Source organism: Pseudorasbora parva, chromosome 10, assembly GCF_024679245.1.
Source record: "Pseudorasbora parva isolate DD20220531a chromosome 10, ASM2467924v1, whole genome shotgun sequence".
In the NCBI taxonomy this organism is placed as follows: domain Eukaryota; kingdom Metazoa; phylum Chordata; class Actinopteri; order Cypriniformes; family Gobionidae; genus Pseudorasbora; species Pseudorasbora parva.
In genome coordinates, this window is record NC_090181.1 from 47,699,052 (window position 1) to 47,716,002 (window position 16,951).

At 41.8% G+C, this 16,951-nt stretch overlaps 1 protein-coding gene across 4 annotated transcripts in view; it reads right to left on the reverse strand.

The window, feature by feature from the left end:
* cdin1 (CDAN1 interacting nuclease 1) overlaps positions 1-16,951 on the reverse strand; it is a 164,251-nt gene that overhangs the window by 67,696 nt on the left and 79,604 nt on the right. For 3 of the 4 annotated variants that reach the window (XM_067454751.1, XM_067454749.1, XM_067454752.1), the window contains 5 exons: positions 15,181-15,263; positions 11,828-11,877; positions 6,798-6,865; positions 4,026-4,091; positions 3,116-3,221 (listed from right to left, as the gene is read on the reverse strand). In XM_067454751.1, coding sequence (XP_067310852.1) covers positions 3,116-3,221; positions 4,026-4,091; positions 6,798-6,865; positions 11,828-11,877; positions 15,181-15,263 — 373 coding nt within the window. The remainder of the gene's footprint in view (positions 1-3,115; positions 3,222-4,025; positions 4,092-6,797; positions 6,866-11,827; positions 11,878-15,180; positions 15,264-16,951) is intronic. The other variant, XM_067454750.1, reaches the window with a different exon arrangement.

Below are 16,951 nucleotides of genomic sequence, written 5' to 3' on the forward strand. Positions count from 1 at the left end.
CACTCTGATGCGCTGCCCTAATTGAAAACGCGGCGGCAATGTTGGGAAGGCCACTGGAAAGGAAACTCGCTGACCTTTTCAATACTTCACTGATATAACTCATATAAACAGAAGAGATGGAGTAACGTGCGACCGCAGAGGGATCGGGCCTCCGGAGCACGTGATTGGCTGAATGAGACGAGACGACAGGAAGCTGGACAGGGCCGCTCCTCTCCTCCCAGAGCATTGCAAATGTCAAATGTAAATGTCAATTAAAAATTACAAGCAGCTCTGAAAGGTGGACTCTGAAGGGTCTGACATTATTTTATTTTGACATGCCAAAGTTTATCTGACAAGGCAGCGCAGAGACATGACAGCGTGTGACGTGTCACGTCTAAACACACACACACACACGTGAGGATCATGCTGAAGACTGATGGAGCCGCTGAAGCGCACCGCATCATGACAGAACGAGAGGACAAAAGATGCTTTTAGCTTTATGTTTTCATATATAAGCACTAGAGATGCCACAATTCTCAATATAATATTGAACCTTTCGGGACGGCATTCACGGTTCAGTACAAGCTTGTGAACTGCGTTTTTTGGAGGGGTTGCATTTAATTAATTATTCATATTTATCTCAGAGTCTACTCGCTGATATGAGCAAATATCCAATCCTATGCACTAAAGTTAGGGGGTGTTTAGCCACACTTGAAATGCTGGTGTCAGAGAGTTACATTCACAACACTTTAGTTATTCACAATCACCAAAGTTCATTATTTGCATGCACTTTAAAGCCTTGCCGGTTAAAAAATTAATTTGCATGCTGCACTGTTTTACTTGAGCTGAGAGCGCACTAAAATCCTGTCAAACTCGTGCATTCGGATGGGGATTTATTCCCGGTGGAGGAGCGAGTTTTCCCTATTCGTGTAAATACTTTCCAGCATTTCAGTAATTAAAGTGTAGGTTAGATCTTTAAAATCCATCCAAATTACAGGCAAAAGCAACGATACGGTGCTCCGCAGGGGTCAAAAGGGATATAAACAGTTAATTTTGAAGCGATCTCTCCTTGAAAACTCAGAGATATGGATTCGGACGGTAATTAAATCAACACACGACCTTGTGTTTGTCTAAAAACGGTAGGAGAATCGGCCGGGGGTTTTTACACAGGTGGTGGGAGAAAAACACTGACATTCTGGATTCGGACGGCAATAAAATCTTAGACTAGCCGCTGTAAATGATGAAAATACCTTACGACCCCACGAGAAACAATTACCGTCCAACTAGAGCTAATATCAGTAACGATTTAATTGGGGTGCTTATGCACAGTTTTGACTTGAGTGCTCGCACTAAAGCCTGTCAAACACTCGTGATTACTGGAGTAAGTTGCGCTAATACTGTCAAATACACACAAGGTTAACATACATAAACAACAGTCGGTTATATCTAAAGTGAAAGTAAAATCGTGTGTGTGTGTGTGTATGAGATGCGAGGGACAGTTCGCCTCTAAAGTTATGTTAATAAAACAATAAAAGACAGAGAAAATCACTCACTGCTCTTGAATAAAAAACTAACTTTAATACAGCAGCTTTTAATCAATGCATATTTTATATTGAAGACTATGTCGTTTTAATGTAAATCTGTATATGTATGTGGTGATGTCATAACTAACAGACAGCAGACAAACGGCAATCCACCTGTCACTCAAAGTGGCCACGCCCTTAATTATGCAGAACTTTATGGCTTTATAAAACGTAAACGAATGAGTTATAAAAACATTCACCCCCTCACAGTCGTCATGAAAGGCAAAATTAGCCATGTAGACCAAAATTTGTCCCAGACTGTAAACGTGTTTTTCTGCTGTAAAGTCAGGCATTTTAACATGAGGCTCAATGAGATTCTGCTCCTTCTGGAGCCGCTCTAGTGGCCAGTGGAGGAACTGCAGTTTAAGTCACTTCAGTATCGGCTTCTGGAGCCGCTCTAGTGGCCAGACGATAAACTGCAGTTTAAGTCACTTCAGTATAGGCTTCTGGAGCCGCTCTAGTGGCCAGTGGAGGAACTGCAGTTTAAGACACTTCAGTATCGGCTTCTGGAGCCGCTCTAGTGGCCAGTGGAGGAACTGCAGTTTAAGTCACTTCAGTATCAGCTTCTGGACCCGCTCTAGTGGCCAGACGATGAACTGCAGTTTAAATCACTTCAGTATCGGCTTCTGGACCCGCTCTAGTGGCCAGACGATGAACTGCAGTTTAAATCACTTCAGTATCGGCTTCTGGAGCCGCTCTAGTGGCCAGTGGAGGAACTGCAGTTTAAGTCACTTCAGTATTGGCTTCTGGAGCCGCTCTAGTGGCCAGACGATGAACTGCAGTTTAAATCACTTCAGTATCGGCTTCTGGAGCCGCTCTAGTGGCCAGTGGAGGAACTGCAGTTTAAGTCACTTCAGTATCGGCTTCTGGAGCCGCTCTAGTGGCCAGTGGAGGAACTGCAGTTTAAGTCACTTCAGTATCGGCTTCTGGAGCCGCTCTAGTGGCCAGTGGAGGAACTGCAGTTTAAGTCACTTCAGTATCGGCTTCTGGAGCCGCTCTAGTGGCCAGTGGAGGAACTGCAGTTTAAATCACTTCAGTATCGGCTTCTGGAGCCGCTCTAGTGGCCAGTGGAGGAACTGCAGTTTAAGTCACTTCAGTATCGGCTTCTGGAGCCGCTCTAGTGGCCAGTGGAGGAACTGCAGTTTAAGACACTTCAGTATCGGCTTCTGGAGCCGCTCTAGTGGCCAGTGGAGGAACTGCAGTTTAAGACACTTCAGTATCGGCTTCTGGAGCCGCTCTAGTGGCCAGTGGAGGAACTGCAGTTTAAGTCACTTCAGTATCGGCTTCTGGAGCCGCTCTAGTGGCCAGTGGAGGAACTGCAGTTTAAGTCACTTCAGTATCGGCTTCTGGAGCCGCTCTAGTGGCCAGACGATAAACTGCAGTTTAAGTCACTTCAGTATCGGCTTCTGGAGTTGCTCTAGTGGCCAGACGATGAACTGCAGTTTAAGACACTTCAGTATCGGCTTCTGGAGCCGCTCTAGTGGCCAGACGATGAACTGCAGTTTAAGACACTTCAGTATCGGCTTAAAGAGAAGTTGCCGTTTGGGTCTGACCTGTTGCAGTAGCTCCAGAATTGCTCGTTCAGGTAAGCGTGATGGCTGTGGTCATCTCCGAAGGAAGCTTTGCTCTCGATCCAGTGAACGATAAGACCATCAACAGCTGCGGAGGAACACAACACCTGTAACTGGCTGATCAAGAAAGCTTAGTTTACTGTAAGCAGTGTTTAAACAGAAAGAGTGAGCGATTAGCAAGGTACAACATCAGCCAGATGCATGTCATGCATTAGTTTGAAACAGTCGTTAAGTTTCTACTAATCAGTAAGTGAATAAAAAGCACAAAAATGATTTTGTTATATGTGACTCTGGAGCTCTTCACCAGTCCTGCGCCTCACGGGTATATCTGTGGCCATGGCCAACAATACATTGTATGGGTCAAAATGATCCATTTTTCTTGTATGCCAAAAATCATTAGGATATTAAGATTGTTCCATGAAGAGATTAAGTAAATTTTCTACCGTAAAAATATACAAAATGTATTATTAGTGGTAATATTGCATTGCTAAGGACTTCATTAGGACAATTTTAAAGGGCATTTTCTCAATATTTAGATTTTTTTGCACCCTCAGATTACAGATTTTCAAATAGTTCGGCCAAATATTGCCCTGACAAAACATACATCAATGGAAAGATTATTATTCAACTTTATATGATGTTTATGACTGTTTTTTCTGGTCCAGGGTCATATTTAGTATTTTTGTCTTGTTTCCAGTCCAAGACAGATTTAAGCAAAAATGACACACAATTGTTCTTGTTGTTGTCAAGAACAATCGTATGTCATTTTTACTGCATCTTGATTTAAGATTGATTTTAGATGTTTGGACTGGAAACAAGACAAAAATACTAAATATGAAGAGCATGTTTGCAGTGAAAATATCCTCAGATGAACATGTTCATAATTTCTCACCGATCGGCACCTCCAGAATGATGTCGGGGGTTTTGTCGTAGCCCTTGGAACGGAGCTGGTTCTCATCTGCAAAGGAAAGACATGTCAAGACATTTATTTGTCATGTTTAGGTTCATTTTGCCATCTTTTTGACCTTGAGAACATTGTTTTTTTGGTGAATGTCACACAAACTGCTCACTTTCCCATGTTCAGTACAGTTTTATCATTTTATAAAGTGATGAGGATAGTTAGTTTTTTTCCGCAAAAATAAATAAATAACGACTTATATAGTGATGGGATGATTTTAAAACAAAGATTCAAACGGTAATGAGACAGTGAATCGATTCATGATTCGGATCGCCAAAGTCTCGTGATTTCAGCAGTTTGACACACGATCCGAATCATGAATCGATTCACTGATTCAGAACGGTTCGAAGCTTTGTTTTGAAATCGGCCCATCACTATATAAGTCATTATTTAGATTTTTTGCGCACAAAAACTCTTCTGGCCTCTTCATAAATGATTGTAGAGCCGCTGTAGTGAGATGGGCTTTGTAACGACGTCTTTAGTGCCTTTATGGGTCTTGAGAGAGGAAATGACATTGGTGTCAATGAAGGCCTTTCTGAGCCATCGGATTTCAACACTAATATCTTCATCTGTGTGTGAAGATGTGCGGAGGTCTGACGGCTGGCCAACCACATTAGGGTGAGGAATTAAAGGGTTAGTTCACCCCAAAATGAAATTGATGTCATTAATCATCACAGTAGTCCATATGAGACATCAGTGGGTTAATTAGTCTCTTGAAGCATCAAAAAAACATTTGGGTCCTAAAATAACAAAAACTACGACTTTATTCATCATTGGCTTTTCTTTCTTTTTTTGTTATTTTTGGACCCAAATGTATTTTGGATGCTTCAAGAGACTCTAATTAACCCACTGATGTCTCATATGGACTACTGTGATGATGTTTTTATTCCCTTTCTGGACATGGACAGTATAGTGTGCATACACTTGCATACGCTCTCGGACTAAATATAAAATATCTTAAACTGTGTGTGAAGATGAGCGGAGGTCTTACGGGTGTGGAGCGACATTAGGGAGAGGAGTTAATGACAGACATTTTTGGCTGAACTAACCCTTTAACGCTGTGAAGCTGCTTTGAAACAATTGGGACTTGTAAAAAGTGCTATATAAAATAAAGGTGATTTGATGATGCTACTCCTTTAAACGGCATCTGGTGAAGGTACACACATGACCTCGGTCACCGCAGACAAAGCAAAGTCATCTGAAGACCGGACAGCCACGGATGGTGTGTTAAATGTTTGCTGGCTCTGCACAAACGTCCCTTGCGTCTGCGCTGGTGATGGAGGGTGTGAGGTCGGGGGTGTTTTATCAGTCGGCCATTGTCCTTGAGTCCTGGTGAAGCACCTGATTTCTCCATTAAATCACAGTGCGGGTCATTCATTCGGCCTCTGGTGTCCAGTCGAGCTGAACCGCTATAGGGCGAGAGGGGGCGTGAAGGCGAGGGTCTGTTGACATGGTCACGGCGGGCAGATCATCTTTGTACATCACCTTTGATGAGAATTAATGAGCCATCTCAGCCGCAGCAGAGCTCACTTCCAATCCATTCATCAGGCCGCTGTGACCCTCCCAAAACACGCCCTGAGACGGGTCAGACTCCCTCATCTCACACCCCAATCTTCTCTGACCGCTGAAGCTCCAGAAACACGGGGCACGGAGATACAGCAGATTAATAACACACTGCTGCATTTCTTTACTTTACTTCCGGTATACATGAGCTGGCGTAGTTTACGCCAATGCCAGAAGTAAATCTTGTACACTACGCCAGAGCGTGCATATTGACCTTACCGGAAGTGAAGCGTGTTCCAGGCTGTTGGATATAGCGTTGTATTTGAGGTAAAAAATGATATAAATACGGCTCGATTTCTCACACACACTGATCGTTTTGTGTCTTAAGATATCAATGTGTCGTCATGAGCCACAGGGCTCTTTTTGCATGTTGTCTAGGCATGTTTTTTTTTTGCTCTCATAGAACTGCTAACGTTACCCGTTCACATGCATTCATTTGTGTTCTGCTGAAGAAACAAACACGCGTTGATGCATTGGGGGTCAGCAGATCAACATCACATTCTCATTTTTGGGTGAACTGACCCTTTAAAGCGGTGGTAAAACGCATTCTTTCGAAAGCCTGATTGTGTATGTGGGTGCACTGTAACGTGTTCATGCTTCGTTTAAAAAAAATTGCATTATTATTCAGATAATTTAACTTTATTCTACACTGCTCTGTCCCTCCTTGTAAAAACGGTCTGATGTTCTCCGGGTTCTATGAAGCCCGTCCCTCAAAAATACGCAATGGGCTTAGATTGGTTAGCTGGCCCAGCTGTGTTCTGATTCGCTAACCGCCTAGTTCATGTGTTTGATGATCGGCGAGCTGTATAACGTTATATGTTTGTTTAACACTGACGGAGATGGGGCGTGCTGGATTTACAATATAAAATCATCCAATTCTCCTGATATACGTGACATTTTTTGATTGTGTAATGTAATTTGAAGTGTATGAAACCTAAAATAAACATTAAGACACTGAGCTCAAATCTGAGTCTCTCACTCATACCCCTTTTTCCACCAGAATGAACCGGGTGCTAGTTCAGAGCCAGTGCTAGTGCCAGTTCTTAGTTGGTTCGACTGACGAGCCTTTTAAGAACCGTTTAGCTTTCCACATGCTAAGAGCCACAACAGAGCCAGGTCTGGGATCAAAAGCAGGAGGCTTACCTAGAAACGACAGGTTCCTCTCTCGGAGTTTGTCTCGCAGAATATCTTCATGTTCCAGACCGATGGCACTATGGGAACATGGTTAAGGATGTACTGCAAACACACTTCACAAAACCCCTCATTTATGGCAGTCGTACGCTTTAATTTGTGCGTGCGCTTCTCATTTCTCATTGGGAATGCAGTGCAAATTTGATCAACTTTTACAAGCCTATTTCTAAATGCTACCTGTGCTCGGTTGCCATGGAAACACTTAGACAGCTGAGCAGGGTTGCTGTGGTAACAGAAAAAAAAAAATATGTTTTGTTGTAATATCAAGAGTGACCTTAACGTCAACATAGACACGGCACAGATCCGTCCCAATGCCAGGCTGCTCTAAAGTCACCAGGGTGTTGCAAGAGTGTTCTAAGGTCACCAGGGTGTTGCTATCGGTGGTTGCTAGTGTTCTGAGAGATTGCCAGGGATTTGTGAGTGGTTTTCAAGGTTTTCGGAAGGGGTTTACAGGGCTTGCTAGGCTGTTCTGAGATGTCAGGGTGTTTTGAGTGGTTGCCAGGGTGTTGCTAGGGTGTTAATATTGGTTGTAAAGGTGTTCCGAGTGGTAGCCAGGGCTTTCTAGACTGTTCTGGGTTGTTACCAGGGAATTGCTAGGGTGTTTTTATTGGTTGTCAGAGTGTTAAGAATGATTGCCAGGGTTATCTGTTCTGAGTGGTTGCCAGGGTGTTGCTAGAGTATTCTGAGTGCTTACCAGGGAATTGAAAGTGTTGTGAGTGGTTGCCAGGGTGTTGCTATTAACAGTTGCTAGATGTTCTGAGTGATTGCCAGATTGTTGCAAGAGTGTTTTGATTTGTGGTCAGGATGTTGCTAGGATGTCCATAGCGGTTGCCAGGGTGTTCTGAGTGGTCGTCAGGGTGTTTGGCATGGTTTTCAGGGCTTGCTAGGCTTCTCTGAGATGTCAGGGTGTTGCTAGGGTGTTTTGATTTGTTGTCAGAGTGTTATTGCCGAGGTGATCTGTTTTGAGTGGTTGCCAGGGTGCTGTAGAATGTGAGTGGTTGTCAGGGTGTTGCTAGGGTGTTTTTATTTGTTGTCAGAGTTTATTGGCGAGGTGATCTTTTCTGAGTGGTTGCCAGGGTGCTGTAGAATGTGAGTGGTTGTCAGGGTGTTGCTGGGGTGTTTTGATTGGTTGTCAGAGTGTTATGAATGGTTGCCATGGTGATCTGTTATGAGTGGTTGTCCAAACACATGAAGTGAAAATGCTCCAGACTGAACACTCTCGCTCGGCTCACTCACATTATATTGAACACACACCTTCAGTTTTTAATTGTAGTGTCTGTTCTCTAACTGAACTGATTTTATGAAAATGAACGCGGTGGGCAAGTGATCCAATAATCCAGTAGAGGTGGCTTTGGGAATGGCCTCGTAGAGCAGTGAAGCAATGCATTCTGGGAGTTGTTGTCTTTCATCCACATGAGCCAAAAAATAAATTTTCTGTCTTTTCTCAGTCTAGAAGGCACCGAATTTCACTACAACATTTCACTACATTAATGACCCTGTTTAAATACAGATTCATGCTAAATCGCTGAAGTAACCCTTTAAACACCAGTCCTCAACTGAATCTGTAAAAGGCAACATTAGCATATAAAACACATGCAGCCGAAGCATCAAACAATAAACTGACAGACAGTTGAGTCTGAAGTGTGTAACACAGGCTGTTCATGGTTTGATGGGCGTCTGTGCATCATGTGTCACACTGGGGCGATACGATGAACAAGCGCAGATGTAGAGAGAGAAAATGAATGCTAATGTGTGAAAAGAGCTGAAGAGAGAGAGAGGGCGGAGAGATGGGGATGAGCGACCATGGACAGACAAACACTGTGACCCTTCACCCCTGTCTACACACACACACACACGTTTGTTTGTTGTGACAAGTGGGGACATTCCATAGGCGTAATGGTTTTTATACTGTACAAACTATATTTTACTATCCCCTACACTGCCCCTACCCCTAAACCAACCCACACACACACACACACACACACACACACACACACACAGCCCCTAAACCTACCCATCACTCACACACACACACACACACACACAGCCCCTAAACCTACCCATCACACACACACACACACACACACACACACACACAAACACACACACACAAACAAACAAAGTCCCTAAACCAACCCATCACACACACACACACAGCCCCTAAACCTACCCATCACACACACACACACTGTCCCTAAATCTACCCATCACACACACACACTGTCCCTAAATCTACCCATCACACACACACACACACACACACACACACACACACACAGTCCCTAAATCTACCCATCACACACACACACAGCCCCTAAACCTACCCATCACACACACACACACACAGCCCCTAAACCTACCCATCACACACACACACACACACACACACACACACACACACACAGCCCCTAAACCTACCCATCACACACACACACACACACACAGTCCCTAAATCTACCCATCACACACACACACAGCCCCTAAACCTACCCATCACACACACACACACACACACACACACACACACACAGCCCCTAAACCTACCCATCACACACACACACACACACACACACACAGTCCCTAAATCTACCCATCACACACACACACAGCCCCTAAACCTACCCATCACACACACACACACACACACACACACAGTCCCTAAATCTACCCATCACACACACACACACAGCCCCTAAACCTACCCATCACACACACACACACACACACACACACACACACACACACACACACACACACACACACACACACACTGCCCCTAAACCTACCCATCTCAGGAAACATTCTGCATTTTTTCTTTCTCACTAAAACTCCTCCTGTGTGATTTATAAGCCTTTTTGTAAAGTGGGGCCATGGGTAATGTCCTCATATTTCACCCTCTCCTGTAATACCTGTGTCATACCCATGGCATTACACACATTTGTGTCCTCATATGTCACAAAAACATGCCCACACACACACACACAGATAAGAAGCTTGTATGATCTACAAGAGCACAAACCTCAACTCAGTGTCTCCGTTTCGAAACTCACTGAGCATATGAAAGGAAACTAGCCTCATTCAGATCGGAGTGGTTTTCTAAACGACGTCTGGATCACAAACCTCATCCCTGATCCCATTAGAGAGACGGAAGTGTGTGCTTTAGAAATGGGTCATGTGCTTTGGTTGCATGCATCACATATGACTTTTAATTAAATATTTCATTTTATTTTAACATAAAAATCTTATTGAAAAACTTTTAGTTTTTCTTATAATTTAATATTTTACATTTTTATTTATTAAGTTACGATGTTTATTTTAGTTCAAGTTTAGTATTTCTGCACTATTGTAACCCTTAAATGCATGACTGTTTCCCCAATCATTCTAGCGACCCGGATCTATATCTAACACGGATAGTGTCGCGATAATATTAAACTCTCCTGATATTAGACTAACAATTACAGAAGAATTAAATAAAGCATATTTCGTTCCCTTATGGAGCTGGTAAGGGTTCAGTTTTAGCAGAAGTTTTATCCCATCACCACCGCCCTCGTCAGAGCTCATTTCCCATACTTCTTTCAGCTTTATTTCACTTTACGGAAATGTTTTAATAGTTTTGCGCCACAACTAATTTCCTTAACACTTAAAGAGGTATTTTATACACAACCCCCAGACCTCAGTAAAAACAGCCTGTCATAATTACAGCGGAAAAAAAGACAGAAGTGTTCGGACAGGACGAGATTTCTCAGACGATCGTTGAGTTAGCCAAAAATATAAGACTTGGCAGATTTGGTGAGGATTAAATCTGTGGAACATGACTTTAGCCGTATTCGGACAGTAATTGTTTCTAAAGTGGACGTTCGTAAACATACATTTGCATTTCTCCTCAGTGATAAACTCGCGCATTCGGATTTATTCACACGGTGGAGTCGCGAGATTTGTGATCCTGTGCACCTGTGAACACTGCTCACCTGCTCAGTCTAATGACTGTCTGCGGCAAAAATGTCATATGCTTGGAATAATAAGAATAAAATCATATTTAATCATAGGAAGTTATTAATTATTTAAATCTCCTGTTTAAAAAACAATAATAATACAATGCAAAAAAAATTGAACCTACGATAAATACTGCTATAATAACGGCTCATTTCAAATGTTTTCGTGTTTTTATTCTCTTTTGAGCGGTGATGAAGGATTATTCTTGTAAATATTTTCCGCTTTTCAGTAATAAGAGTGTAGGCTATAGATCTTTAAAACACATCCGGATTACAGCGAAGCACAACGATACGGTGCTCCGCAAGGGATCAAAAAGGATCAACAGTTTTGAAGCGATCTCTTCTTGAAAACTAAGAGATGTGGATTCAGACGGTAATTAAATCACCACATGACCTTGTGTTTGTCTAAAAACAGTGATTCGGCCGGGGGTTTTTACACAGGTGAAGGGGGAGAAAAACACTGACATTCTGGATTCGGACGGCAATAAAATCTTAGACTAGCCGCTGTAAATGATGAAAATACCTTACGACCCCACGAGAAACAATTACCGTCACAATAGGGCTTTTGTCGAACATCGTTCTCTAACATCCACTGAGAGCCACGACAGACTTGAGTGTCATGAAATCTGACTGACCAAATGGTAAATAATCACATAAATGAAAAAGTGCTGAAATCATCTGGATTCGGTCAAATGTGCTGAATCGAAAGTGTTGAAAGTGAAATAAATGTGGGGTGTTAAACTACATCTTTCTTACGTGGATGAAGATAAAATCTGGATGTGCTAATATATAATCCTGCATATGTGAGGATATCACACACACACACAGGAAGTGAGAGAACGCTGCATTCAGACAGTGAGCACAGGGCTGCATATTGATCACACACACACACCTCAAGCGTAACTTTTATGTCAGGTGAAGCTCGGCACATCTCGTCCCTGTGAATAGCTCCTCGTCAATTTCAGGCTTAAAGTTTTATGGGAAGGATACTGTTTGATGCAGTCGACCAGCGGTCCATAACAGCAGTCATTTACTGTGCACTGAAAAGAGGGAAGAAATATTACAGTCAGGAGGGGACAGGGCCCGCAACATTCATTACAAACACCCATCATGCACTGCAGCGCCCACACACCGCACCTTATTAGCGGTTATTCAGATTGACACCAGAACATCAGAGTTCTGCCAATGTTTCTCTGACCACAAACTAAAGAGCTTTAGCAGATTACAGTTTACAAATGAGTCTAACGAAGTTTAGGAATACCACAGATCCGCCCATCCATACACTCATCTATACATAGATATATCATCCATCCATCCATCCATCCCTCCACATATCCACACATTCATCCATCCATAGGTTCATTCATCCACATATCCACACATTCATCCATCCATATGTCCATTCATCCATTCATCCACATATCCACACATTCATCCATCCATAGGTCCATTCATTCATCCATCCATCCACATATCCACACATTCATCCATCCATAGGTCCATTCATCCACATATCCACACATTCATCCATCCATAGGTCCATTCATCCACATATCCACACATTCATCCATCCATAGGTCCATTCATCCACATATCCACACATTCATCCATCCATAGGTCCATTCATTCATCCATCCACATATCCACACATTCATCCATCCATAGGTCCATTCATCCATTCATCCACATATCCACACATTCATCCATCCATAGGTCCATTCATTCATCCATCCACATATCCACACATTCATCCAACCATAGGTCCATTCATCCATCCATCCACATATCCACACATTCATGCATCCATAGGTCCATTCATCCATCCATCCACATATCCACACATTCATCCATCCATAGGTCCATTCATTCATCCATCCACATATCCACACATTCATCCATCCATAGGTCCATTCATCCATTCATCCACATATCCACACATTCATCCATCCATAGGTCCATTCATCCATCCATAGGTCCATTCATTCATCCATCCACATATCCACACATTCATCCAACCATAGGTCCATTCATCCATCCATCCACATATCCACACATTCATCCATCCATAGGTCCATTCATCCATGCATCCACATATCCACACATTCATCCATCCATAGGTCCATTCATCCATTCATCCACATATCCACACATTCATCCATCCATAGGTCCATTCATCCATCCATCCACATATCCACACATTCATCCATCCATAGGTCCATTCATCCATCCATCCACATATCCACACATTCATCCATCCATAGGTCCATTCATCCATTCATCCACATATCCACACATTCATCCATCCATAGGTCCATTCATTCATCCATCCACATATCCACACATTCATCCATCCATAGGTCCATTCGTCCATTCATCCACATATCCACACATTCATCCATCCATAGGTCCATTCATCCATCCATCCACATATCCACACATTCATCCATCCATAGGTCCATTCATCCATTCATCCACATATCCACACATTAATCCATCCATAGGTCCATTCATTAATCCATCCACATATCCACACATTCATCCATCCATAGGTCCATTCATCCATCATCCATCCATAGATCCAACCATTTCATCCATCCATCGATTCATCCATCCATAGGCCTGTCGCGACAGTCAATAAATCAATTAATCGCACGATAAATAAAATGAGCTCGATAATTTTTCCGGCCGCGATAATTTCCATTTGTATGCTTGTTTGTTTTCCTCATTGACTGCGTGTGCGCGCCTCGTTTGGTGAGATGTTTAAACTCGACGCGAAGACCGGGTGCTGGTGTTATGAGCCTCAAGCTCGGCCAGACTCGTCTGGAGCTCGTGCTTCTTCGGTTGCGGAGCCGCTGGCAAAGTTACAAAATTTGACGTGTACAGCGGCATGCGAAATGGGGTCTCGCACTCTCCGCGTTGACGTTATTTTTACCGCGCGCACCCTCGCGCTCGTGCAGACGCGGCAAGTATAAAAGAAGATTAAAGATACACTCAAGTTGGCAGTTTTGTAAGTCCAAGTTAATTCTTCAGTTCAATCTTTGTGTGCTAAAGGCTCATGAGTTCCTGTAGAGATAGCGATACACATTCTCCTTTTGCCAAATAAATGAAGAGCTTGTCATCAATGTCTTCTCTCTCTTTCTGTATCAAAATCTCACCTAGCTTTCCTCAGAGATGAAGTTGTTTGAGCATGATTACATGATATAACTTTTTTTTTAATGCTGCATCCTAAATTGTTGATAATTAAGTTATATATCATGCTGAAGTACATTTCTGGAGTTTTGAACGATTAAAAGAAAAAAACAAAAACCATACAGAACCGAACCGTGGCTTTTGTGAACCGTGCCGCCCCTAATCTGCACCTCATCTGTTGCACTTTTCATCTTTTAAATGTTTTCTGTTTTTAGTGTTAAATAGTCTTTAGAAATAAAAGTTTATTGATCTTTGAAAAGGTGTACCTGCATTATTATGCCATTATCATTATTTTAGATGAAAATGGTCTCAGAACGACAATATTAACGTTTATCGCAATAATTTCTTGGCCAATTTATCGTCCAGCAAAATTGGTTATCGTGACAGGCCTATCCATCCATAGATCTATCATCCATCCATCCATCCATCCACCCATCCATCTACAGACCCACCCATCCATACATTGATCAATCCATAGGTCCATTCATCCATCCATCCATAAATCCACCCATCCACAGATCAATACATTCATCCATCCATCAATCTATAGTTCCATTCATCCATCATCCATTTATAGATCCACCCATCCATGCATACATCCATCCATTCCATCCATCCATCCGCCCATCCACATTCATCCATCCATTTATCCATCATCCATCAATCGATCCACCCACCCATGCATCCATCCATCCATCCATCCATCCATCCATCCACCCACCCATCCATCCATTCCTACATCCATCCATCCATCAATAGATCCACCCATCCATGCATACATCCATCCATCCATCCACCCACCCATCCATCCATTCCTACATCCATCCATCCATCAATAGATCCACCCATCCATGCATACATCCATCCATTCCATCCATCCACCCTTCCATACATTCATCTATCAATAGGTCCATTCATCCATCCATCCATTGATCCATCCATCCATCATCCATGCATAGATCCACCCATTCCATCCATCCATCCATCCATCCATGCATAGATCTACCCATTCCATTCATCCAAAGATCCATCCATCGATCCACTCACCCACCCATCCATCCAACTATCCATTCATCCATCCATAGATCTCCTTCCATCCATCCATCCGTCCGTCCTAAGAAACTGAGAAACAGATGATGTTAGTTAAGTGGTACCTGCTCGATGTGCTTTGCTAACAGCAGGTCAGGAATCAGATATGGCTCGCGCAGCATATTGTTGAGGACGTGTCTGGATGCTGCTGATGGAGAGAGAAAAACGTGCATTAGACATTTCCAGATGAAAGGCCAAAGTTCAGCTGATTTTGAGCAGGAATCAATGAAGCCGTATCCCAGTATTAAACTCCTACACCTGTAGTAGTACTATGGGCATACAGAAGATCGGTGTGGATAAGCTGTGTTATGTAGGATGAAAATTTACTCCATTCATGCTGCAGTAACATTATAAATCAGCCCACGAGCCCATGGATTGATTCCTATTACTCCAACACAGAATCATATTCATATTTAATGTATTGAATCATTGTGTGTCATTCTAATGATATATCCATATGAGAGTAACACTGCCACTCAAGAGTTGATCAAACACTGGGCAGTGCATGATGAGAAATATTAGGGATGCACCGAAATTAAAATTCTTGGTCACAACCAAAAACCAAAAAAAGAGGAAAAAAGGCCAAAAGCAGAAACACCGAAAGAAATTATGCCAATTATTACTACCATTGCATTTATGGCTATGACTGTGTAACTTTACTAAAGGCATTGCAATTGCATAAATTAATATAAAAAATACAAATAATAAATCAATTACAAATTATGCAAAAATTTATTTAACAGATTGCAAAAATGCCCAGCATAAAATAAAATTTGAACTAAAATGTTTAACTTGACCTCACTCATGTGTACTTTAAATAATAAAGTACTGGCCTACTGGCCTGCAGAAATGTACAGAAATTGAATAAAGTAATCAAATGTAAAATAACAGGATATTTAAATGTTTAAATTAAAGATCAATCCTTATTAAACTTACAAAAGCTATTCAATCAAGAGCAGTGAGTGGTCCATTGACAGAAACATAAACAAAGTGTTATTTTCAAGTTACAACCCATATTATAGATGCCTCATCAGATGTGAGATGGACCACATACGTCTACACGTCGCAGTTTCTGTTTGCGTCATCACAACATTTCATCCGTATTGTTTCGGTGATTAAAGCCCACCCATAACAGTAGTAGTCTTTTTCCATTTTACATGGGGTACCCGAATTTAGAATCAGGCAGATAGGGATCTATTTATCTCCATTTATCTTTATTTTTATTTATTTATTTATTTCTCTTTACAACTGTTTCTATTGTGCACAATGGTATTCTTTCCCTTGTGCATGTTATCACTATTTTAATTTATTTCTATGTAAAGCACTTTGAATTGCCATTGTGTATGAAATGTGATATATAAATAAACTTGCCTTGCCTATTACTAGTAGTAGTAATAGTAGTAGTAGTAGTAGTAGTAATAATACTAGTAGTAGTAGTAGCAGTAGTAGTAACACTAGTATTGATAGTGGTACTACTACTACTAGTAGTAGTAGTAGTAGTAGTAATAGAAGTAATAATAGTAATAGTAGTAGTAGTAGTAGTAGTAATAGAAGTAATAATAGTAGTAGTAGTAATAATAGTAGTACTAGTAGTAGTAGTAGTAGTAGTAGTAGTAGTAGTAATAGAAGTAATAATAGTAGTAGTAGTAGTAGTAGTAGTAGTAGTAGTAGTAATAGAAGTAATAGTAGTAGTAGTAGTAGTAGCAGTAGTAGTAATATCACTAGTAGTAGCACTAGTATTAGTAGTGGTGCAACTAGTAGTAGTAGTAGTAGTAATATAAGTAATAATAGTAGTACTAGTAGTACTAGTAGTAGTAGTAGTAGTAATATCTATAG